We start from the raw sequence: 26,609 nt of genomic DNA, 5'->3' as shown, positions 1-26,609 counted from the left end.
CAGACCATCTTTGTCCCAGTCTACTGCAGGTCAAAGAACCAAATAAATGAGAACAGGGGGCAATGAGGTGTAGTAATTTACAGCTGTAATTGCAAATAAAAAGTACATATATGACTAAACCTTTGTCAAAAACAGATAAGCAGTATAATTTAGGTTGTGCGTTTGATGTAGGAACTGCATTACTCAGAAATATACATTGAAGCTCCAGTAGTTTTCACTTTCACTTTAACATTGCAGAATCAAGTGGACCAAAACCAAACATTTTTGTATTTGTCAGCAGAGAAAATTACTGTATATATGTATGCTGTTGTTTTTTTTTTTTTGTTTTTTTTTTTTTCTAGTAATGCTCATCAATAAATAAGGTCATATATTCATATATATTTTTTGGAATATGTGCATCTTTAACATAATCAGTGTGGCTTTTCACTGTGAAGATGTTATTGCTTTGTCTGGAATGTTTCACAGAAGGTTTGGTATTAAACTTTTCTATCATCATGGAGACCAAACCAGACCAAGTTACAGGTCAGATCTGTGGAGAGGTGACCCCCTCACAGTCAGAATGCCTGTTTCTCAAGATATTTTGAGTTATAAAACCAGCTGTAATTTAAAAAGTGTAAGGTAGAGCTGTTTACTGTCATACTGTGGAATATTTTCAGCAGAGCAATAATATATCCATAGAAACAGGTGACAGGCCCCCAACCAAAAAGTTACATTGTGCCTTTAAACTAAACTAATTTAATACTGCACAGAATGAGAATAACAGAACAGAAGAAGTACAGTATATATGTGTCTATGTGACTCATTCAAAGCTAAAAAGAAATAGTTGTAGCGAAAAAGATCCATCATTATGTACGTGTTAATTGTGGTGTCAGCCTCTCAGTGAGCTGCATGTCTGACAGCACTGTTAGCGACATGTTAGCAGCTCTAAACACCATATTGTACCCAGCGGCTATCACTCATTAGCAAGTGTTGATGGCAAAGGCCAAGTATTATTAGCCACCGCTTCAGTGCACACCAGTACATGGGTCTGACTGCACAACCACAAAGGAATCACCAGGAGGCAGGGACTGGAACTAGCATGTGCCTATAATAAACTAAGTTAATGCTATATATCAATCTTTCAATATATGAAAGCTGGAAAAAAATGTAAGCTGTAAAAGGTTGAATTAATAACTTCTGTGTCTCATTACAGATGCAAACTAAGTACTAAAGCGTTTAATTCTGCGATTTATTTATTGCAGCTCATGATTTTTTAACAATATTGTAGATTTAGAATAGTTTTTGGGGAGAATCCTGCCTAAGGATTATTATGTTAGTGACATCAATTAGTTTCAATATTATCGTCTATATTTACTTAAGTAATATGTTGCATGTCAAAATGTGTTATTGTGACAGGCCTAATATCACATATAGTGGGATTTTTTATTTATTGACTGATTTATAGTATTATTTACACTACATTTGCTGAAATTTGCTGTCATTATCTTATCATCTTTGCACTGTTTTTCCTTACGACCTCTTGTATGTAGCTAAGATATATTTTTATTACTTTATTTTTATATTTTATTCTACATTTATATAATTATCCCTTATTATTTGCCACCAGTCTCTTGGTATTTTTGCTATTTATTTTTGGATTTGGATTCTCTTTTGTTATTATATATTATGATGTATGAGCTACTGTGCCAAAGTAATTTCCCTTGTGAATCAATAAAGTTTGTCTAAGTCTAAATTGACCAAATCAAATATTGTTAATGTTGTATTTTCACAATATACAAACATCTCTTAAGATATAACTAACTTTCGTGAATACAGATACACTTCCCAGGGCATAGACACCTGTTGCGGTGATGAAGAATCCAGTTAGCAGCAAAGGGGTGAGATGGATGGCTCTCCTGCTGCCGTAGACTTGGGCGTATAGGGAGCAGTGGCACACCGTGAAAAAAGATTGTATTCTTCGAAGTGCAAAAACTAAGTTCAAATCCTCTTGCCACTTCAAACTTCACTCCTGGTCCACTCGATAAAGCAAGGTTAAAGACTTACAGGCCAAGTTAGGAACACAATGAGTGTGCGGCCGGACTTTGGTCTTTTCACAGCGCTGCTAATGGCTTGTGGGGGAAAAACAGTGTATTACTATTGGAAAAGTGTCAGGGCTGGTGGCTATGGGCCGAAAACTGGGGCATCTTTAAAGCGACAGTGTGGACCGAGCGACTGGCCTGTTCCAAAGCTCTGTCCGGAGCCTATTAGACCTCCTTTGTTTACTCTTTTAAGGTCAAGAACACACGTAATCAATAATGCATTTATGTTGTTTGGGAGCGGACGTGGAACCGGATCAAAGCGCTCGGATGAAAGCAGAGGATCCCGAGGTAGTGTTTAGGATGTACTTATTGTTGGGAGATGAGGGTCTTTTGATTGGGAAATAAGAGTGCACAGTGCGGCTTAGTGTAAATTGATACAGGAACATTTATACAGAAAGACTTTGAATGAGAGAAAGAGGCACAGTGGGCATGTGAAAGCCTGAAAGTGTATGGAGAATTTCAGGATTTCATTGGGGTTTTCAGAATAATAAACCTGCTGAGTTACTTTGAAAACTGAAGACAATTTTGGCTACAGCTGTTTTCAAGAATTCACCTTACAAAGATTGTTTTTGTCTACACCACTTCACATCTTCACATGTTGTAAATGTCTGAAGAAAGTCTACATTTTTAAAAGTAACATTGGTACTCCTGCATCAGAGCTAACTAAATGGAAGATCTGCAAATATAACTGCGGACTGACGTCTTATTGACTTTCATTGTCAAATCAACCCTCCGACCCAACGCTTAGACTTAGACTTTGACATACATTATTGATCCACAAGGGAAATTATTTGGACACAGTAGCTCACTCATCACATATAATATAATATCAAAGAGCGAAAATATAAATAGTAATAAATTCTAAATAAGCAGCAAAAAAGATAGCAAGAGACAGATGTCAAATAAGGCATAATTATGTAAATGTATATGTACAAGTCAAAATAAAATTGAAAGATAAGTAAATAAAATATAAAATCTCAGCTTTATACAAGAGGTCATAGGAAGATAGTGCAACAATGATATGATGATTGACAGGACATAGAGTTATCCATTACATAAGGGTGAGTTGTACAGATGTAGGGAGTGTTATCTCTTACATAAGGGTGAGTTGTTGTACAGTTGTATGGAGTATGGTATGAATGTAGTCCTGTATTATGTCACATTTTAAAGCCACAGTATGTAGCTTTTTAGTCAGAAAAGTGGAAAAATTATTCCTTCTTCCACAGTATGACTTTTTAAAGGACTTTTCTGTTGGATGGTCCACCAGCTGATCATTTCCTTGGAGATGTTACTGTTATCCCTTGGTTGTTCCACAGTATGGAAACAAACTCAGTTATCACAATGGAGACAGGTTAATGGTAGGATCTATGGAGAAGCAAGCCTGCATAAGGTAAGAATTAATAGGTTTTTGAGTTATAGAACATTTGTAATTGAACAAATGCAAGGGAGATATGTTTAATGTCATACAGTGGAACATTCTAGGCAAAGAAATAACATCTCCACGGAGACAAACAAGTAGCGGACCCTCCACTAAAAAAGTTACACAGTGTTAGTATTGGCCCATTTAACTTGTAGTTGACACATTTGACATGTAGATGGCCCATATGACTTGTAGTTGGTCCATTTGACTTGTAGTTGACCCATTTGACATGTAGATGGCCCATATGACTTGTAGTTGGTCCATTTGATTTGTAGTTGACCCATTTGACATGTAGATGGCCCATATGACTTGTAGTTGGTCCATTTGACTTGTAGTTTACCCATTTGACATGTAGATGGCCCACATGACTTGTAGTTGGCCCATTTGACTTGTAGATGGCCCATATGACTTGCACTTGGCCCATTTGACTTGTTGTTGTCCACGCCATTGCTGCTTTGGTATTTATTTCTAGCTTTATCTTATTGTAAAATTCATAACATTTTCTACCAAGTGTGGGTCACTGCAGCCACTTCCATCAACTATGTGTTGAGCATGGACCTGTCACTGAAAGACAACAATTCAGTTTGGAGAACAAGACAGACTTGTGCTAGATCCCTATTGGGTCAGACTACACTAGTCTAGATAAATCATTCACACTTGAAAACGCTGCAGACACGTTTTGGAAAAAAATTATGTGCAGAAAAATGAACAGCGCATAATGCTAACTCACCTGAAAAAGCCCTGTGTCAAGGTTTGCCAAATTCTGCTTTTTCGTTGTCGCTGATATTTCACTTTGAGCTAAATGTCCTTTGAAAAAGCACTGTATGTCTGTGGCTCCCTTAAATGCCACAGCTCGATTTGATTGTGTCCCGCTGGTGTCACTCACTCAGCTGAACAAATTGTGTGTGTGTAGCCCCCGTGTAATCTGCCACTGAAATGACAGCGACTACCATCAAACTGATACGCCTTCAGTGTGACAATGGCATTTCTCTGCTCAACTTTTGTCACGGTAATTAAAACTCTACAGTCTTTTGTCTAAATCTGACCAATTTTGCTACACACACAATGTCCAATTTTTGTCTGTGTAGCATTGCCCCGGTACAGATATAGGGTGAAAGTTCTGTCTGTATTTAGTCATGAACCATTTTGTCATCTGAGAACCAGGAATTGTACTGTTGCATGCTAGTTGTTGTTACATTTTGGGTGCTTTGAAAATTGGAGAATAACTTTGGACTGTCACACACACTTGGAATTGTTTATTGCTTTTAAGATTCAACATTACCTTAAAGGTGCACTGTGTAACATCTAAGGTGGAGGGTCCACTACTTGCTTGTCTCCATGGAGATGTTATTTTTTGCCTGGATTGTTTCACAGTAGAGCATTAAACATATAGTATCTCTCTTGTATTTGATCAATTGCAGGTGTTTTATAGCTCAAAAATACTTTAAAATCCATTGAGGTGACCAACTTTATTTTCATTCACAATGCAAAACAGTTATATCTACATGGAGTCAAGCAGGTGGCGGACACTTCACCAGAAAAGTTACACAATCCCCCTTTAAATTAGGACAAGCATCTGATTGTGAGCGCATAAATGCATGCATTCATTTCCATCCCTATGATTTCAAACACTGCAAAACACTGTGTGGGAACTGCAGAAAGAAAAACAGAGAGTTCCCACACATTTTATTTGGTGGTTTTATGGAGCTATGGAGTTTCATTCAGTGGGCAGAATGGTTGCAGTGTGCATTGGAGAGGTGTGTGGCACTGCTAATCTGCTGGCCCTGCTTGCATCCATGCCTTCTGCTCCCCATCTCCTCTCCGTCCATTTGAGTGTATGCTCATATTTAGCACTTGGAACATAGCTCTGCTCGGGTAAGTTTGTGCATAACTTCATAGAATACTATCACTCAGCTCTAGTGTATATATATATATATATATATATATCAATGACAGAATAACTGAAAAGCCACATAAGATTATTACTTTTGAAGCTTTCCAGATTGAGTTAGCTAGTGTAACTTTGCCTGAAGCTGTGCAAATAGGGATCTGTGATTTGAGAGGTCTCGCTGACAGGAGCTACTGACTAAGTCTTAGTGATGACATGTAGCTAGAGGAAAGCTATGTAAATTATGACACAAGGCTGATGAGAGATTCTATATATAAAGGTCCTACATTACACCAAATGGACTCTTGTGAATTTTAACCCTCTCCAGGCAGGCGTTGCAGATTTGCAACAGCTAAATTCCAATTACCTACTTACTCCACATCCATATTTTATGAGCTTTTTTTACTCAGGAGCCTTTTCTCCCATCCATGCTGATAAACGTGGACGATGCAGACTGTGCAAGAATGACTACACGCAAACGGCCTGCCAGAAGTGCAAAATACTTTTTTTTATTTACAAAGGATAAAAAAGTCAGGATTGTATATTACTACCCTATATTATAATTTTCCCCAAATATCAGATTTTTCCTGATACTAAAAAATAATTTGAGCCTGAGAGGGTTAAACCATGTTATAATAATGCTGTAGCCTTTTCAAAAAGATACCTGGAGTTTTGTTTCATTTACACGTGTTTGCATTGTAGCTGCGAGGTCTTAAAAGTCTTAAAAAGGTCTTAAATTTCACGTTCCTAAATTAAGGTCTTAAAAAGTCTTAAGTTATGTTGCCCAAGTCTTATTTTTTTCACAAAGGTCTTAAATTTCATTAGCCTATTTTTTTGTATACTCAGCCGGGCTGCAGTGTCTAATGCACGTCTAATTTTGAGTATGTGCAAACAATACATTGGTTTCTGGTGCCGGCGGCAATGAGTAAACAATCAGTACAGTGGAGTAAGATGTTTGGATGGATCATGGGGAAGTGTCGGTTTAATCCACAGTGGCTCTTAGATTCTAAATGTAGTACCTGTTGTTGGCTGGTCATTATGAGAATTGGATCTGGTGTTTTTTAGCCTGCATATTGGGTGAAATTTTGGTCTTAATTTTCATTTAAGTGGTCTTAAAAAAGTCTTTTAACAGTCTTAAATTTGGGTTAGTCAAACTTGGGGATACCCTGGTTTGAGTAATCCTTTAGTCAGTCTACATCTCCAAAGGTCAAAATGTTCTGTTTGACCTTGTGATGTCATGAAGCGGTTGTTTTCAAGTTAACAGCTCCTTTTACATTTTGTTCTGAAGAAATTGGCAATTCCAGGGCTGAAATCCTCCAAATGATTCCAGTGAAGGTGTAGGAAGTTTAAAAACACAGTGGAGCACTTCCTGTATTACCACATGACATCACAAGGAGGAAGAGCTTTTAGTTGAAAAGCTCAACCTAAATATGTAAGATTTGTGTGTTAAACATGTGTGAATGAAACAAAACACAACTCCAGGTATGTTTTTGATGAGGAAAGAACATTATAACATAAATCAGAAAACACTGGGTCCTTTAGTGTAAAATTGGCATGGGCTTGAAAAATAAGACACTCAACTAGATTTGTATCCTGGTGAGGAAAAATAATAATAAAGCACAACCAGTAATGATTTCTTTGAACACGTTTGATGTCAGGTTGTCTGCAAATTGCTAGTGTTCTAAAATAAACAAAATAAACAAAGCTACTATATTAAACATGATAATTATGTTAGTCTTGTCTAGACTTGGTAAAATCCCAAATTTTCAAATTTAGTTGCACAAATCACATTAACTAAAACGACACTCACATTTTTTCTCCCACAACCAAACTTTAAAAAGAAATTTGTTCAATTACCATTAATTCAAATTATGACTGGTTACCAAAGGAATAGAAATATCCAGTGGAGTGAAAAACACTGCTTAAATATTCTGTAAAACTTAGGGTTTTTATTTGAGTAACACATTTGCATAGAAGACAGCAGCAGTTTTCCTGTCTGGCATTATTGAAAGTTTGTCTGTCATTTTTGTTGACACTAGACTTTCTTACTCCACCTTACCTCTTCTCCTGGGGGGGTCCTTGATGAGAAGTCACACAGCCGCACCCCCACATGGCGTTGTTGCATTTGATTAATCCTCCATACCGCCCCTGTTCGCTCCCTTATACCGAACATGCGACAGGCAAAGGCAGAGTAGACACAGCCCCACAAACTCAAAACTCTCTGTCTGGTGTTATGGTGATGTTAGGGGGCAGGTAAAGCCGATATGGTGCTGACAGGCCCCGCTGATGACTTAATAAAGTGCCAAACAGTGGATCAGAGCAGGGCCTGGGTGTCTGTGTGTGATGCTGCAGAGGAAGAGGTGAGTAATCCTACTTTCCCCGATGGCCTGGCTTACCCGCTCCAGGCAAACTTCTCCACCACCAACTTTTTAGGGTTTACTCAGTTTACTCAGAACTCAGTGTGAAGCTTATTTTGATGCAGGTTTTAGTGGAATATTGTGCCTTTTATTTTCAAAATGGAAGAGTTTGAGTAAGTTTCAGTTAGGGCTGGACGATATGATGATAAAAATATAGACTCTGTGACGATCTGCTATTTTCCTCATATGATTCACGTCTATTTAACTCAATCAAACATAGATACCATAAGTGAGTGACAGCTGGATTTAAGGGAAATCTTTTTATTTTACCTCTTTAGTAACGCAGAAGTGTACATGAATCGTGATAAAATTGAAACTGTGATATGGCAACAGGAAAATCATAATATATATATGTTTTTTCTTTTTAATATCGCACACCCTAGTTCCAATAGTTGGAAAATTCAGCTTTAATGTTGCAAACGTAGATCTCAATTGCACAAAATTTAAAGGTGCACTATGTAACTTTCTGGTGGAGGGTCCATCACTTGCTTGTTTCTATGGATACGTCACTGTTCTGCCTGGAATGTTCCACAGTATGATACTAAGCAGCTGTATCTTACATTTATTCAATCACACGTGGTTTTATTGCTCAAAAATACCTAGAAAAACAGATATTCTGACAGTGAATGCCAGTGGGATCACCTCTCCTTAGATCTGACCTGTAAGTTGGTCTGGTTCAGTCTCCATGAAAGGTTTAATGCCATATTGTTAAACATTCCAGACCAAGCAATAACATCTCCATAAAGAAAAGCATGTGATGGACCCTCCACCAGAAAAGTTACACAATTCGCCTTTAAGGATATATAGAGGTATTTTACGTTTTAATTACCTAAAATTGTAATCATCACAAAGACAAATTAAAATACACCTTTAACTCTTTATTGCAGTGAAAGAAATAATACATAATAATATGTCAAACTGAGTGCATTAGTGGCCTTACCAGCTTGTCAAAGCCTGATCTCGTCAGATCTCAGAAGCTAAACAGGTTAGTACTTGGATGGGAGCACAGTGGGGCTACAGTCACAAAAACTGTCATTGTGCCTAGTATAAAAGTGGAGTGTGTATGAGTGATGGTGGTGGTCGAAGGTACTGATGGCACAGATTGGCAGCCTCACTTCGGTCAGTCTGTCCCAAGGCAGCTGTGACTACAATAGTAGCTTACCACCACCGGGTATGGAGAGACTGAATAATGCTCTGTAAAGTGTCTTTTTAATATATGTATGCGAAAAGCACTATGTAAATAAAATGAAAATTAAGATAAAATGAAAATAAAAATGTGAAAATTAAAAGAATCCATGGGTACAGAGACCTATATATGTTATGATATATAGCACATATGTTCACTTTGAATTCATGCCTGTTGTGCCCAATGCATTGTTTCTCCTTAATTAATGAACAACTATACTTGAATTTCTAAGCAGGCTTCTCAAAACAAACAAATGCTCGCACTGATTGAGTGTTAAAATGTCTCTCTTCAGTGATGCCCTTGCAAAGGAATATACTAAAATGCGACCTTGCCTACATAATGAGGCTACACACACTCACAAAAAGGAATTTGAATTGCATAAACGCAAAAGTGCTCCTAACAGTAAAGAGCTTAATTTAAGCATGCACACTGTCTCAAAATGACTACAAAGAGTAGACAGTGGAGGGAGACGGCCTGACAGCTTTTGGTTATTAACTGTCACTCATGTTGTTGTTTGTACCCAGAGAAAATGGCTCTGAAGTTTGTTTGTAATATTATTATACTAATTTAAAGTTTGTAATAGAGAAAACGCAGGTTACTTGGACTTTTCAGTTTTATTTATTTATTGTCAGCATGTTTAGTCATTTAAATTATTTCAAGAATTAGTTCCATTAGTATTTTCCCTATTGAGCCATTATAGAGCGTAATGGAGCCTCAGCACATCGATTGTATCATTCCACCACAGTCATCCAGGTGTTTTTTTCATTAAACACTAATGGTGTACATTAGAGTCTTTACAAAACAAGGACAAGGATACACGTTTCATTGTTTCACTAGAAATGGAAGGCAAGCTAAATGACAAATCAGTGTTCCAGATGTAGAGCTGTTATATTGCGCTATATAAAAATGTTATTTACTTGTAATTAGGTCTATGTGATATTATCCTGTTTACTTTCAAAGGGACTGTATATAGCTTTTCAGTTCTCGTTCTCAGTGTATGGACGGGCTTCATGTGAAAGCTCAGAACCTTCAGAATTCACTCACTGCAAAAACTGCACCAGCATTGACTCATGATGACTGCAGGTGCTGGGGTGTAGGCAGTGACCAATCAGATCCGAAAGAGGCATTTTAGCAGGGTTCCCACGGTCATGGAAATCCTGGAAAAGTCATGTAAATTGAAAATGTCATTTTCCAAGCCTGGAAAAGTCATGGAATTTTAGTATTTCTTTCACACAGCTACAGCGTTCTGTTAAGTTTCTTTAGGCTATTATGCTTATTTCTGAACATATGCACCTTTTGTTTAAAAGAGATGACAATAAATGCACTGACAGTATTTTAAATGTTAACAAATTATAATACCAAACCATAAGGTGAGTGGAAAGGGTTAACTTTTCATACTTAGCCCTAAAAGTATGATCAGTTCTACATGTAGGTGCTGTAAAGTCATAGAAAATCCACTTTAGGTCATGAAAAAGTCATGGAAAAGTTTAGAATTTTTGTCAGTGAAAGAGTGGGAACCCTGTGTTTATGAAATTAAAAATCTTACATACTGTCCCTTTAAACAGCCAAATAACCTACATGCCAATCAGGAAGCTTCACATGATTCTCTGAGTCGTGTGATTTATTTTGGTCTAGTCTACACCAACAGTTTATCTCATATTTGACTGCATTCTGATAAACTAACCATATGTAGCCACCGTTCTGCCGTGATGACTTCTGTCCCACTTGAGTGTACATTGAAGTCTGTCTCGTTCTTAAAGTCCCCATGTTACACTTGACTTGTAAGCTCTTTATCTGGAGCTACCACAGCGCACATACTCACAGGAAGTGAATAGTGTAGTGAACTTAAAAATTCAGGGAAAAGTATTAGACTGTTGCAATGTCGCTGTTGTTTGACTAAAATAAATTGACTCATTTCAAGGTGTAGCCATTATGAACTGACTGCAATCACTTACTGCAATTGTATTTGTGCTTGGAATAGCTTTACCTCAATGTCACTTTGAGTCTTTATCTGCGTCTATCTGCGTGCTTATCTTTGCTTTCTCATTATCCGTTTCAGAGCGAGCCTGACTCCGGTGTGGGAGACAGATCTAATTGCCGGTCCGGATCATTCTAATTTCTCCATAGCCGTACTTTCTCTGCGCTGCTTTTCTTGGCCCTCGTTCGCATGATAATAATAATAATGAGAAAATATCAGTTGGTGAAGTTTGCTTGTTACGCCGCTCACATTCGCCCAGTCGATTTGCGTGCTTGTCTGAGGCAGGAAGCGAGTCTTATCTGCACCACCGCCCCGTTCGTCTCTGAATCACCCCGTGTTAGCATACAAATCAAGCGCCCCTGGTACGCCTCACTCGGATGCCCCCCAGCTCTCATTTGCTGTCAGCGCGTAGACCCCCGCTCCGAGCAGAGGCACGAGTGAGCCTGGGTTATTATTTAATGAGATGAAGAAGTGTGAGGAGCGGAGTGTTTACTGTCACAGAGCAAACAGGGGGTCCCTCCCTGTAGACGCAGAGAAGCACTGGGCTCAAACTGCCAGCAGCAACCTAACAGCCAGGCACTGTGACAGGGGCCCACACTCCTAATGACAATATTCAAACAAATGGCAAACAAATCAAATGATGATATGAGGAGACAGAGATTTTGGCTTTGTTCAAGTCAAGTTCTTGTTTATTTATAGTATTCACCTCATTACGCCCTGAGGAATAAATGCAGAATAATAATGGCAGCGCCCGTGGAAACTTTGGGAATAAGGTCAATAGAAATCTCAGTATTATTTGGTAGGGATGTGACAAGATCTCATGAGATAAAATTGCCACAAGATTGTGTACACATGAGAAAAATAATCTCAAGAGATTTCTGTTTCCTGTGTTTATATTTTGGATGGGACAAAACAGGGTAAAGTCTTGGTGAGTTACGTTTCTTTAGCAGCTGTAGTTCCAAAAAGAAGTACTACAATGACAGGAAAAATAAATAAATAAATAAATTTATGTAAATTAAAAATGGTGAGACCAAAATTCTCAAAATAAATTATTATAACAATTTAAAAACTCTTGTCTTGTCTTGTCTCGTTCTCATGCACACAATCACAATCTCGTGTCTCATCTCGTCTTGTGGAAACTGTGAATCATGACAATTTCAGAAGCTATAAAATTTAAAAAAATAATAATAATACATAACACTTGCATAGCGCTTTTTAAGATACTCAAATGCGCTTTACATGAGGAGACAAACAAAGACAAACAACAGAAAAAGACAGTTAATGAAAGGTTGTTTTTTTTTAAGAGATGGTTTTCAGTGCTTTTTTAAACATGGGGAGTGTGGATGAATTTAAATTAAATCTATAATCCAAAAAAAGTAAACCTACTTTTGTAGTTTTGCGGTTTGAGCGTACATTTATACATAACAATCTAAATTCGGATTTGGCTGGGCTATGTCACCATATGGGTATATGCAATAACATTTAGACGGGAAAGTTGGCTCTAGAGATTTTAGACCTATTTGAAACTTTCACTGAAACCAGCTGGCACCAAAAACATCTTTAGAACTCAGGTGTGAAAGTGTGAAAGTACCAGCAGTTTCACACAAGTAAAGAGTGTTTTACCTTCTCTAACCACATCTGATAGCAGTGCAGCACTCAGGAGGTCATCAGCCTTGTATTGTTCCCATGATTAGCACAGATTAGAGGCCAAGTGTCATCTCTGCTGTCTGCCTCTCCCGGCCGCCATTAAAGCCCCCACAATGACTTCTGATTTCATTCTTCTGCATTAACCTCCCTTCGAGTGAGAACAATAATTTTCAACTTTGTTTTTTGAAGTTTTTTTCTGTCATAAATTAGGTCTGGAGTGGCAGGAAGGAAGGAGGAAAATATTCGTTAGGGAGCAAAACCTCAAAAGGACTTGACGGGGAAAGCGAACAGCCAAAAAGTGTCAAAAAGATGAGGCGTCGTGTGGGAAGGCTTTTGATCAGTACCACCGCTGTCTCTTAACATCTATAATATATCTGAGCTCACATTGCAGGCTCTTATTAAGAAACCAGTAGTGCCATTCTCCCCCAAGTGTGCCATCAAACCTACATGAAACGGCACACTGCAACTTTAAAGGTCCTATATTACGCAAAACTGACTCTTGTGAGCTTTAAAGGTGCATCGTGTAACTTTCCTGGTGGAGGGTCCGTCAAATGCTTTTCTCCATGGAGATGTTATTGCTTTGTCTGGAATGTTTCACAGTATGGTATTAAACCTTTCTATCGTCATGGAAACCAAGCCAGACCAAGTTACAGGTCAGGTATTTTTGAACTATAAAACCACCTGTAATTTAATAAATGTAAGCCAGAGGTGTTTATTGTCATACTGTGGAACATTCCAGGCAGAGCAATGACATATTCATAGAAACAAGCAGGTACTGACCAAGCAACAAGTTACACAGTGTAAGTGTGTAAAATCCCTCAGTTGTCCAGGTAAAGTCCATGGCAAAAGGAGAATTTCAATTTGTCAACTGGACAAAAATTTACCAACACAGACGAGAGAGCCATAGTGGACCTCAGTCTGCTGTGCATCTCCACCTAAAAGCTTCGGACCACCCCTTTGAGGACAGTGAGGTACAAATCTTAGCCAGAGAAAAGAACTAGTTTGAGAGGAGAGTTAAAGAAGCTATTTTGTTAGGAAAGAAAATCCATCTTTGAACAGAAATGTTTACAACTCCATGCTCAAACCTAAATCAAAACAAACAAGAAAACAACAGGGATAACCAGGTCAGGCCCAGAGGTGTGAAAGCTCCATTATGGCCCTGAATGATTCTACTAATAAAACCCCACACTCAGTGCAGTTCAATAGGCCTAGCCAACTAACAGAAACTGTAAACAAGTAGATGTGATTTGTTTCAGTGTAGTTAGCTCCTCCCTTCAGGCAAATATAAGGAAGTCTCTACCAGCATTTTGACCAGAACTGAAGAAGCAACTTACACAGTGTACCTTTAAGCCATGTTATAATGCTGTAACCTCCTCACATATCCGAAGTTGTGCTTTGTTTCATTCATGTTTGATTAAATATGCATTATAAGATTTTCTGCATATTCAATGATGTCAAGTTAACAGCTCCCTTTTACATTTAGTTCAGTAGAGATTAGAAATACAGAACTAAAATCATCCAATGATTCTAGTGAAGGTATATGGAGTTTAAAAACATAGAGGTTTGAACAGAATGTTTTCAGTTTGAGAGAAAAACTCAGCCTAAATATGCAGGATTTTGTGTAAGATGTGTGAGTGAAAGAAAACACAACCCTGGGTATGTTTGTGATTTGTGAAACAACATTATAACATAGATCAGAAAATATGGGCCCTTTAAATAGACACACTACCCCCGATCATTGAGATTCATGGTGGTTTGGTTGAACAAAAGCTGCTTTAATATTGGACATGAGTAAATATTTATTTTAAAGTGGCGCGTCTTAGGAAATGAAAAGGCTGCCAGCGCTGGGCTCTCACTGAAGCGTACATCTGGCCGAGACTGTCATAAATATGGATCACGCACCAACAAGGCACAGATTGTAATCTCACGGCTGTCTTTTGTGGAGAATATGAAATCTAAGAGAGGGCATCTTCAGCTGAGTAACACCCCATCCTCTCATGCAGTGAGAGAGGAATGGGCTGCTCCAGATTGGTTGTTTATGAATATGAGACGAGTATTATTATTACGTTTGGCAATACTTGAGCAAACAGTAGGTTAAAGAGAAATAACATGAGAATTGTGGTTGACAGTTACCATTAAAATACAGATGTTTGACCTGGATTATGCTTAATATCTCTGTTATTACTATCTACATGGAACAAAAACTTTATTATTATTTTTTAACAAAATATTTTTTCCCGACTTCTACCTAAAGTGCATTTTTAATAATCAGATGTGACAAATTATCACACTTCAGTCGGTTTAGATATTTTCATTAAAGGTACACAGCACAACATTTCACCACCTGCTTGTCTCTACGGAAACACTTTGTCTAGAATGTTGCACAGTATAGATTAAACCTATCTATATCAGAAGGTAGACAGCACTACGCTACATTACTATTCAGATCTTGGAGAGTTGCCCCTATTTTACAAAAAGAATTGTAAATTTGAGAAATATACACATCTATAATGAATAAATGTTAGAGATATATGTTTAATAACATACTATGGAACATTTCAATAACATCTCCATGGAGACAAGTACAAAAGCTGTTCGGTGCACCTTTAATATAGTACTACTACACTCCAGCTGACATTTTGACATGAAATTCAATGACTTAAAGCAGCTCTTTCAACAAAACCTGGCTTTGATATAAATAAACAAACCTGGTACAACTTCCTTAAAATGTTACTATATTCAGATTTTACACTATAAGGCTTCAAGTTGAATTGGTGTTCATTTTGAGTGTAAAGCAGACCCAAGCTTGGTCTTTTGTTTTTGTTTTCACAAGACTAAAACCTGACTCTCCAGGCGGTCTTTCTCCTGGCTGTTTATCACTCTGGCCGACCATGCTGTAACAGTGGTAATACACGGGCGCACCCCCGCTGAGAACAACCCACAGTATCAGTTTAAGTAACAAGTGGCGTGCTGTTTAATTACATTGGAAACTGAGTCCTGGGGGCGGCTGGCACTTCCTTCTCTTATTCAGCTCCACAGCTCATTTGCAAAAGGTAAATATTCAGGAGGTCGCTTTTCAGACGTGCCGATTAAAGCATACCCTGGTGTAGTAATTTTGAAATGTGCCCAGAATGCAAAGCTCCTAATTGAATTCAAAATGAAACTTGTTTGTATGAGGAGACAAGAGTGACAGGCTGTTCTTATCCAGGGGAGGCCAAGTAGTACTCGAGAAGACCGAATAACTGCTCTGGGCTTTGAAAAGTGCAGCAGCAGCCACTTAAATGGGATTCTGTCAATGGTGATGCACTCTGGAGTACAGTACAGCCCAGTCTGACAGTCGTAATAACCGCTTTTTCTGTCTTTTCCTCTCACAGCTCTGAAAGATCCGTGCTCCGAAGTGGTGTGCAGCTACGGCAGCACCTGTGTCCAGTCTTCAGACGGTATGTCGGCCAAGTGCATGTGTCCTCTGGGCTGCGAGGGTAAAGCGGAGAAGCCGGTCTGCGGCAGCGATGGGAAAGACTACAGGAACGAGTGTGAACTGCACCAGCATGCCTGCAACAGCCAGAAGAACATCCGCAGTACCAAGGACTGTGTGGTGAGAGCAAAAACAGACCAAGCATACATCCTGAGTTTCAGTGTCTCAGGGGCAATCATGTCAGTGAAGAGTCTGATCTTTTAACTGACCAAATATAACAAATGTACTCACAACCCAAAACATGCACAATTGAAAAAAATCCTCCAGTTAAGGTAGTTCTGCAATGCCCACTGCTCCTGACTGTTTGCCCCAGCAGCATTGAAGGATGGGTCAAATGCAGAGGACACATTTTCCTACTAGGACAGTCAAATGTAGCCTTGAATCAGGCTACATTGGGTTCCCTTTGTGGAAGCGGTCTGACCTCGCAGCATTAGGATTCATTTGCTCAGCGGTAGGAGGGTACTTTTTAAATTTAACCAGTCACTGCTATTTGGTCGTGACGTATGTAAAGCGCCGCTAACTGGTATATTAAGCTTTTCCCAAATCCCGTAGGAAGAAGGGCAATAAAGTCTTTCCCCTTGATAAAATTCACCAAACATTATCTTTGTTCTGGCTTTAAATCCTCGATCTCAGGAATCATTGCCAACACAGAATGTATGGCTTCGTCTTCATCCATCTCGACTGCTTTGTTTACTTTTGTGTTGTACCAAAAAAGGGTCCCAGTCATGGCTTCACAGCTCTTTGCTGATTGGCCGGTGCATGGTCTACAACTTCCAGGGTACTTGCAAACCGTCTAGTGTACCTTAATTTGTTAAATGGACTGAAAAGCAGAGTGCTATCAAATGACAATGGATGAAGGGACACAATTTTGGATAGTTTTGCCCTATACGTAAACACTGAGAGAAAACAGAGTTATGCATTGAGTTTATTTGTTCATTTATTATTTCAAGTTGATTATTTTGTATTAAGCACAGACACACTTGTTGTACACAAACATTTTTACCTACTATCCCTCAACTATACTTTATTGTGTCTGTGTTTCCAAATTTCCTGCATATCCATTTTACAGCTGCCTGTTTTTTCTCTCATTGTTTCTTAGCATTGTGTTGTTTTTCCTCTCAGTACCTGCATTTAGAATCACACTAATTCCCTTCCTTCATTCAGGTAGCACCTCCTCCTGCTGTGGGGACTGCTGTTTTCTCTAAGTAGGTCTGCAGTTGTCGCGTCTGATGGAGACTGGTCTTTTTGTGTTCCTCCTTGTTATCATCACACAAGCGTTGTTTACTCCCAAGGCTCCCAAGTTGTTGTTGTTGGTGAGACCATATGGAGGGTTCTTCATAGCAGCAGGATCCAGGAGCGGGCAGAGGCACACAGAGACGGATAGCCAGTTCCACAGAGGAGAGCTGCTGGTATAAATCCAATCGGAGTGAGCCAAAGTGACCGGAGTTGGCCCCCTGCTCCCCGGGGAGGCGCTGGGGCCCGGGGACCAGTCAGCCCTGATGGCCCCCTAAATCTTCCAGCGCCATTTCTGCTCCAGCTCCAGCCGTCTGGAGTCAAACAAATGCGTCTGATTTATCCGCCCTGCTCGCCTCCGTAGCTTGCAGCTTATTCTTTCAGTAATTATCCTGTTCACTCTGATAGTGAGAGGTATAGAGGTATATGCCTGTGGAGGTTATTCAGTAGTAATTCAGGAATAATGATGTTGCAGGAAAGTAACAAAACAGCTTGTGAATATAGACAAAATAATTTGGTATTAAATGCACATGAATCATTTCTATTTACCTTTAACCCAAAAAAAGCAACAAAGGGAGGATATGAAAACTTGTCACAGTCAACACATGTTCTGTGACCTGGGACCTTCTTGGAGTGTGTGTCATCAAGTTTTAATACATACAGCAAGCATAGTGTAATAACCAGAGGTGGAGACTTGCAAGTCGTGACTTGGACTTGAGTCAGACCTGAGTCACTGAGTCATGAGTTTAAGACATGAGACTTGACTTGATAAAATGGACTAAGACTTGGGACTTGACTTGGACTTGAAGGTCAGTGACTTGAGACTTAACTCGGATTTGGGGCCTGAGACTTGAGAAGACTTAATGCTTCTCCTAAAAAAAAAAAAAAAAAAAAAAAAAAAAAATATATATATATATATATATATATATATATATATATATATATATATATATATCTTGTTTAGAAAATACTTTTCTCTTTTCTCCTACATTTGTGGTGCTTAATTTTACAGGAACAAACTGGAACATGTCCCTCCCACTTCTCCATTTGTTACGTTAAATGGAAATGAAGTACTGTGATATGGTATCATCAAATGTACTACAGTAATGTACAATGCAATACAGTACAATACAGTAAAACAGAGGGAACTATATAGAACATGATCCTTCCATTTCAGTGCAAACTACATGACAAAATAACTGTTATTGAGCACTTTTAAATGTGAATCCTTTCTATTCTGAGCGTAATGATTCACACTAAGATCTTCACAGGACATTTAAAAAAGAAAAATTAGCATTTTATATATTTATAAATATTCCATGACTTTTTGAGTACAATTTAGTTTAAAATTCACATAAATAGTAAAAATCTAAGCTATATTTGGTACTTTTTTGGTTTGAAGACTTGAAATTACTTGAAGGAAAACAATGACTTGGTCCCACCTCCAGTAATAAGTGGATTTTGGATGATTTAGATCAAAATATGCAATGGAGTTCCAACTGATATTGTAGTGCAAATACTAAGAAGCTTGAAGTTTGGGTTTTGACTTGCTTTGAACTTCTTTTGCACTTGGTCACCTTGTATATTGTAAAGGCCTGTATAAATAAATAATGACTGATAAAGATTGACCATAAGTTGTGCATTTCTACATACTTGGAGCATATTTGTACATTGAAAACCACATACATTGTGTATTACAGTGCTGCAGTGTTAATATGTAGCTGGATGTTGACGAAATTCACAAATTCACTCCATGAATAATGATACAGCCGTGTTTGTTTGTTTTAGCCCCAGCGAACCACTACATTGTGTTGATAGAAAACAGTGTGGATCTGACCAAAGCCAAGCCCACTCTCTCTCCTCCTCTCCTCCTACTCAACAGCCAAATCCCCCTATCCCGTTTGGGTCCCCCTTTTGTAGCACTTCCAGCAGGCTTTACCACCTCCCACCTCCTTTCTTGATGATCACTCGCTCCGTTCTTGTATTTTGAATAAGTCGCCGGTAGCTAGGTTGAGATTTAATACGCTGTGGTGCTACATTAATCCTTTGTCTTGCCGCACCGTGAGTGAGGATAAGGCCCAGAAGTAACACCCCGTCCCACACATCCACAAACCAATTCTATTATGATCCCGCGCTGATATGGAGAAGTGAGCCAGACAGCTGCTATGTCTAGGCATAGGGAAGTGCCAGGGAGCAAATCAAACACACCCTCTATTTCATCTATTCCCTGTCTGGCCCTGGGATCCTGGGTCCCACAGTGAGAGGCACAGCTGCCGGCCTCAAGATAAGATCGGAGGAGCCGCCATGATGGACTATGATGTCTCTGTTTCTACCTATTACACTTTATTTGCCGTTCCTCTGTCCTTCCTCTTCTAACTTTGCAAGCTTACACCAGTAACTCACTCCAAACTTAAAGGTGCACTGCGCAGCTTTTACCTGCTTGTCTCCATGGAAATGTTATTGCTTTGTCTATATGTTCCCCAGCAGAGTTGGGGACTTGCAAGTCGTGACTTGGACTTGAGTCAAAACTTGAGTCACTATTTTTTTGAATTGAGACTTGACTTAGTAAAATAGACAGACTTGGGACTTGACTCAGACTTGAGGCCTAGTTGACTGTTATGAAGCACTCTTAAATCTTCATTCTTTTTATTCTGACCATAATAATTTGCACTTTTGTCAAGACATTTAAAAAAAAAAAAGCATTTCTACAACTCTTATATAAATACTCATATACCATGACTTTTTAAGTACAATTTAGTTTAAAATTCATATAAATTGGAAAAATCTAAGCTATATTTGGTTCTTTGGTTTAAAGACTTGAAATGACCACTTGGACTTGACTTGGAGTGATGGGTCAGGGACTCGAGACTCGACTTGGACTTGCTTGTCTTCGACTTGGGACTTGACTCGGACTTGAGGTCAAAGACTTGAGACTTGTAAAACAACGACTTGGTCCCACCTCTGTTCCACAGTTTAGATTAAATCTATGTATCACAAGGAAGACAAGTAGGTTACAGCCTACGCTACATTACTGTTCAAATCTGTAGAGAGTTGCCCCTTTTCACAGAAGGAATTATTGTATTTTTCAGCATTAGAAACACTCATAATGAATAAATACCAGATGGATATGTTTAATGCCATACCATGGAACATTCCAGGGAAATCAATAATTCAAATTCAAATTCAAATTTATTTATATAGCACATTTAAAACAACTTCAGTTGACCAAAGTGCTTCACATACAAGTCAAAAGCAACAGCATAGAAGAAACAGTTACATATACAAATATACAGAAAACATGTTAAAACTACCAAGATAACCTGACTAGCTCGTACTAAATGCCAGGGAGAAGAGGTGAGTTTTCAGTCGCATCTTCATGGAAACAAGCAGGTAAAAGACCCTCCACCAGAAAAACTTACTTTGGAAAGTTTTATCCAAAACCTGAGCGTGTTCTTAATGAGAAAGATGCCAGTATTAAAGCTGGCGCATCCTGTACCGTGTTTCGTAAGCCAAATTGTCATGCTTTTTAGCTTAAGTACTATTTTGGAATTTGGATCTCGAGCACTGTTTAAACAAACTGTACTCCCTTTTCTCCAGTGGCTAATTAAAGTTTAGTTTTTATTTCGCACTTTGTACTATAAGCAAAGATAATAATGAGTTTGAAGATATTTAAAAACCAAAATGGTTTTAGGAACACAAGCAAATACAGAATAAGGCTGCACAATAACACAAAAACACAATTTGAGTTGGTACTATTGTCAAATTGCAAAGGCTACAATTGTTTAGATAATAGAATGTCTGCTGTATCAACAAGATATCCTCTCTCAGTGTTTCCCATGGATTTTGTTCAGACTGTGGTGGCACAAATACTTTATATATTAATCATTTCTTTCATACATTTTGTGGAGTTTGAATGTCACTTATTGTCAGTATTTCATATTTAAGGCAGTCTTTCTGAACAGTGTAGTTACTTGTTATGTGGATGACAACACAAGGACTAACAAAGTGAGATTTTGTTGTGCCGATGTCTAGTCCATGTTCTTTTTTGACTTTGGAGTCTGTTCTATAAATCAGAAACTGCCTCTCTTTTCACTAAAAAGTATTTAGTAGCAAGTTTGTATTTCATTCTTTTCTCAAATGCTACTTCTGGATATGTCTCTAATGAGCTCTCTGAACAGAATCCTACTCTTTAAACATAATTTGCAAATATAATCAATACTATTCAGAGAAATTGGAGTTAGCTGTTTATCTTAAATTGTGCAGCCCAAGTACCGTTAAATTGTACAGTTAATTGCTTTGTCTGAAATCGTATGGTATTAAACTTTTCTATCTTTATGGAGACCAAAGCAGAGTTCCAGGTCAGATCGGCGGAGAGGCTACCCCGCTCACAGTCAGAATGCCTGTTTTTCTAGGGGTTTTTGAGCTATAAGACCACTTGTAATTTCATAAATGTAAAGTATAGCTGTTTAATGTCATACTGTGGAACATTCCAGGCAGAGCAATGATATATCCATAGAAACAAGCAGTACACCTTTAAGTTATCTAAAGATGTTTTCTGTTTTTTGTTAAGGCCTAGTCTCTAATCTGTGTGTTTGTCTCCACAGACCCATGTGCAGACAGTGAGAACAGTGAGAACAGCCTGAATAGCCGTTGCCGTGTGGACAGTCTGACCAGAGAGCCCCTCCTCTACAGCCTCCCAGAGTCCTGCCCGCCTGACGCTGAACCGCTGTGCGCCAGTGACGGACACACCTACCCCAGCGAGTGCGCCATGTATGCCACCAGGCTGCAGAAGGGGGTCAAGATCACCAAGGTCCACACCGGGCACTGTCGCAAACATGGTAAGGATTCAAGAAACACTCACCAACTTTAAAAATACAGACAAACACATACGTGGAGTTGTGCTTTGTTTCATTCACACATGTTTGAGTAATTATTTGTTATTAGTCTGTCTACATTTCCAAAGTTTAAAATGCTCTGTTCCACCTTGTGTTATTCATAATTTTCAACTTAACAGCTACCTTTTACATTTTGTTCACTAAAGATTGGAAATTCCAGGGGTTATATTATCCAAATGGTCCTATTTACAGTGTATGTAGTTTAAAAACACAATGAAGCACATCCTGTGTTACCACATAACATCACGTTTTCAGTTTGAGAGAAGAATTCAGCGCAAATATGCAGGATTCGTGTGTTACACATGTGTGAATGAAATAAAACACAACTCCGCATATGTCTGTGATGAGGAAACAGTAAATACATGTACCATTGGTCTGCCTTACAATCGTACAGACAGTACAATAAAGTACAGACATATCTTGGATCATCTACTTAAGAGTGAAGTTCCTTTGGTCTCCTTACGTGTCCCACAGTATGGCATTGAACTTATTTATAGAGACAAGATGGTGACCATGTTGCAGTGTTACATACAACTTTCAAAAAACAAAGTGACTTAAAAGAACATACAGGGCTAAAAAGTACCCTTGATCATCATTTGCCATTTTGGTATTCATCATAAGAAACTATGACCTAAGTCTACCTATGCATATCATGTTTAAAATTCAGCTGCCTTTGTTTTGTTCTGTCTTGTCTTTTGTTGGAAGCTGATATACAAGTTGGGAGCAGGGCTAGAATAGACAAAAATTCAATTCTGAGATGCTCCTTACTGATTGCTCTTCCTGCGGCGTTTGTCCGGCCACTGGGAAATAAATCACTTTTCATCCAAACAGTAATTACATGTAGTGTCGGACTGTCAGTGTGAACCGCACTAAAACCAAACCGCACAAGAAAAAAACAAAAATATAAACAGTGATATACACAAACAGAGTACTTAAAAAGCTGTACGGAACTGTTACTTAAAATATAAAACTGTATTACTCTACACTAGTTGTGAAATTACTCTATAGATACAGGACTAGATTTATACAATACTCCATACATCTGTGCAACTCACCCTTATGTAAAAGATAACCCTGTATCATGGCAATCACTGTTTCATCTTTGCCATATTTCTCCTTCTCCTTCTACTTATTCTGAAGTTATTATTACCATTTATATTGTTGCACTTTGTTATTATAATATACTATGATGTGTGAGCTACAGCATCCAAATAATTTCCCTTGTGGATCAATAAAGTTTGTCTAGGTCTCAGTCCAAGATTTAGTAATAACATTGTGTAAGGAATGTCTTCAAGCAATCAATACCATAGAAATCAATAGCACAGTGTATAAATGTATTTAAATGTTGTATTGTATAAGCTTACTAAGTATAATTCAAATTTTTGAGAAAACTTTTAGTCTTTAAGTTAACTTTTCCTTTTGTTCATTTTAACCATGAGCAGAAATGACCTGAGGAAATTAAGAAAAGAAGGAAACAGTGGTAATGTAAAACGGCAAATTTGCAGCTGAAGTGAGAAAATCCAATTTGAAGGTCTATTCTGAAAGGGCTCGTCATGCTTTGAATGTATTTTACTCCTGATCACTGGATCAAATTTGTACAGCGATTCAATTCCTTCCTCTCATCTTTAAAAGGCTGTCCTTAAAGGCGCTCGTGCCACGCTTAATTACTTGAGCTCTGTATGTGAGCGAGGGGCCTTATATGTGCAATGTCATGGTACAAGTCAGAATGGCCTTCCCATTAGCTGCCAATTTGTCATTTGCTTTGGGATGTGATTTCATGGATCTCTGTTTCAAATTGAATTAATTCCAATTGGGAAAAACTGCACACTTGCAAATTGGCACACACATTCACAAACTTGGAATAACTAACGGTTGGCAAAAACTGACATCAAAGCAGTGATCAAGGTTGACTAGTGTATATTTTGGGATTTTTTTATTAAATAAAAAATATGTATTAATTAATTATTGATATAAAAACATAATAATTAAGTGTCAGGGGTCAGTAACATATATTTAAAGGTCCACTATGCAATTTTTCCAACTCCTGCTTGTCTCCATGGATATTGTTGGATGGTATGTTCACCACCATATTTACACATTAAACTGATCTATCTCCATGGAGACAACCTGACAGCACCACCAAGCCAAGTTACAGATCAGATCTGTGCATCTTCAGAGAAACAATGCATGTTTTTTTTTAATAGTAATAATACATCAGTTTTATATAGCACTTTTTTGGACACTCAAAAACACTTTACAGAGCATTATTCATTCACTCCAGACCCAGTGGTGGTAAGCTACTATTGTAGCCACAGCTGCCCTGGGTCACACTGATGGAAACAAGGCTGCCAATCTACACCACTGGCCTCTCCAACTGCCACCAACACACACACACCACTTTCATACTAGGCAATGTGGGTGAAGTGCCTTGCTTAAGAACACAACAACAGTTTTTACGACTGGCACCCCCCTGTGGCACCTGATTTTCCCAATAGTCTCCCATCCAAGTTCTAACCAGGCCCAGCCCTGCTTAGCTTCTGAGAGCTGATGGGATCAGGCTTTTACAAGCTGGTATGGCCACAACAAGCCAGTATGGCCACTTATTATAACTAAAAAATGTAAGGTATTTTTGAGTTATAATGAGTTTGTTGCAGTATTGTGGAACATTCCAAGCAAATCAACCACATTTCCATAGAGACAATCCGATGGCTGACCCCACACCTCCAAAATGACATAGTCCACCTTTAATTAAATTCTATATAGCTGTAAACATTTTCAACCTGCTTTAAACCCTCAATATCTTTGTTTAACCCACTTTTAACCTTTGGCTCTTGAGGAAGTGCGTCTCCATTGTAACACATACAAAAGATGGACCTGTGGAGAAGCATGGTCAAGGGTGTGTCTTTAAAGGTGACGGCCCGCTGACACAAGACACAGTGCACACAGGGAAATTGGATTTCCTTCGATGCCTATCAGTCGTACAGTAGCAGCTGACAGCTCTTTGTTGACCAAGGCTTAGAGGCTGTTCTAATAGCACAGATAACAGGCCCGCTGGCTCTTATCGGCTCAAGAGGCTACTGCGGCCACAGACACCGTACTCATTTATCTGGCCACTCTACACATATACACTGGACGCAGCTATCTCTAATGTTCTCTCCATATGTTGCAGTAGCACGTGCACCACAGCGCCATCTATTTTACACATTAACTACAGATGATAGTAATGTGGTAAGAGAGTTCATCTGCACCACTGCGTAGAGATGAGTAGGGCTGCAACATTAATCACAAGTGAATCTAAATCATAATTTGAAACAACACAAAGCCTGCAATTACCACACTCACCAAGTGTGTACCATATTCTCCTCCACAAACAACAAAATGTTATGTCTTATTCTGCATTAAAATGGCCAACCCTGTAGTTCATATCTGCACAATGAAATGTGATTCTTGTATTTTTGATTCTTCAGCTCATATTTCAGTCTTTTTGTGAATTTTCTAGATACTTTTAGAATGTGAACTTTGAACACAACCCTCATATTAAAAGATAAATTGCAAACCTAAAAGAAAAATATGCAATTATATATTTTTCCCAAATCGTTCAGCTCTAGAGATGAGTCATCAAAGCCAGTTGAAAAGTTCTAAAAGTAGTTGTGTAGCCATATTGGATTTTGCCTGTAGTGCATTGATTGGGACTTTGAGGTTAGAAGTATGTTTTGTCACTGACTCATATCTAGGCGAGTGTTTCACACAGGGATATTTCGACACAAATGAAAGGTAGAAATTGTATTGATAAATTGCAATTGATGTCATCAACATTACTTGGGGGTGTGACGCTAACTGAAGACACTACTCTGTCTGAAGCTCTGTTAGATTTTAATCTGAGCTTTATTTTTCAATTTGACCATAAAGAACTCACTTAGTTGGAACTACAACAGGTAAGCTGATTTCTGCGCTTAAACAAGCCTCTCACGCTTATTATTTCCCTCGGGATCAATAAAGTATCTCCCTCCCTAATTACCTTCACAAGCTAGCAAGCATTAGCCAACATTTTTTCATTTAGTCACGCTCACCTTTTTGTCGAAACTCAAACACCTAAATTGGACCATGACTGATCACAGGCTCCTGAAATGTGTCGTTTAAATCCATTTTGTATTTTTCTTTGAGTTTTCAGAATCATCTTAAAACTTTTTGGGCAGTATTTGCTAATGTGGGCATTGTGTCACCATTAGAGATACACGTAGAACACCCCCAGCATGATGCCACTGCAATGTATCAAATCAAATTCAAAATTCAAAACGATTATTGTAAAATTTCCATATGAAAAACTGAAATTATGTTCTCAGTGTCAGTCTTCTAAATTAAATAATACTAAAATAAAAGGAAAAGTCCAAA

The 26,609-nt window shown here is 38.4% G+C and overlaps 1 protein-coding gene and 1 pseudogene across 1 annotated transcript in view; one reads left to right on the top strand and one right to left on the bottom strand.

The window, feature by feature from the left end:
• Positions 1–26,609, top strand: part of agrn (agrin) — a 434,659-nt gene that overhangs the window by 281,060 nt on the left and 126,990 nt on the right. Inside the window, 3 exon segments of the mRNA XM_055166184.1 lie at positions 15,989–16,189; positions 16,192–16,209; positions 21,927–22,160. Of these exon segments, the coding sequence (XP_055022159.1) occupies positions 15,989–16,189; positions 16,192–16,209; positions 21,927–22,160 (453 nt within the window).
• Positions 24,685–24,802, bottom strand: LOC129412474 (5S ribosomal RNA; annotated as a pseudogene).

This window comes from Boleophthalmus pectinirostris, unplaced genomic scaffold (assembly GCF_026225935.1).
Source record: "Boleophthalmus pectinirostris isolate CB_2022bp ecotype Guang Dong unplaced genomic scaffold, ASM2622593v1 HiC_scaffold_8, whole genome shotgun sequence".
Lineage (NCBI taxonomy): Eukaryota > Metazoa > Chordata > Actinopteri > Gobiiformes > Gobiidae > Boleophthalmus > Boleophthalmus pectinirostris.
Note: the sequence above shows the minus strand (reverse complement) of the source record. Positions and strands in the feature narration are given on the sequence as shown.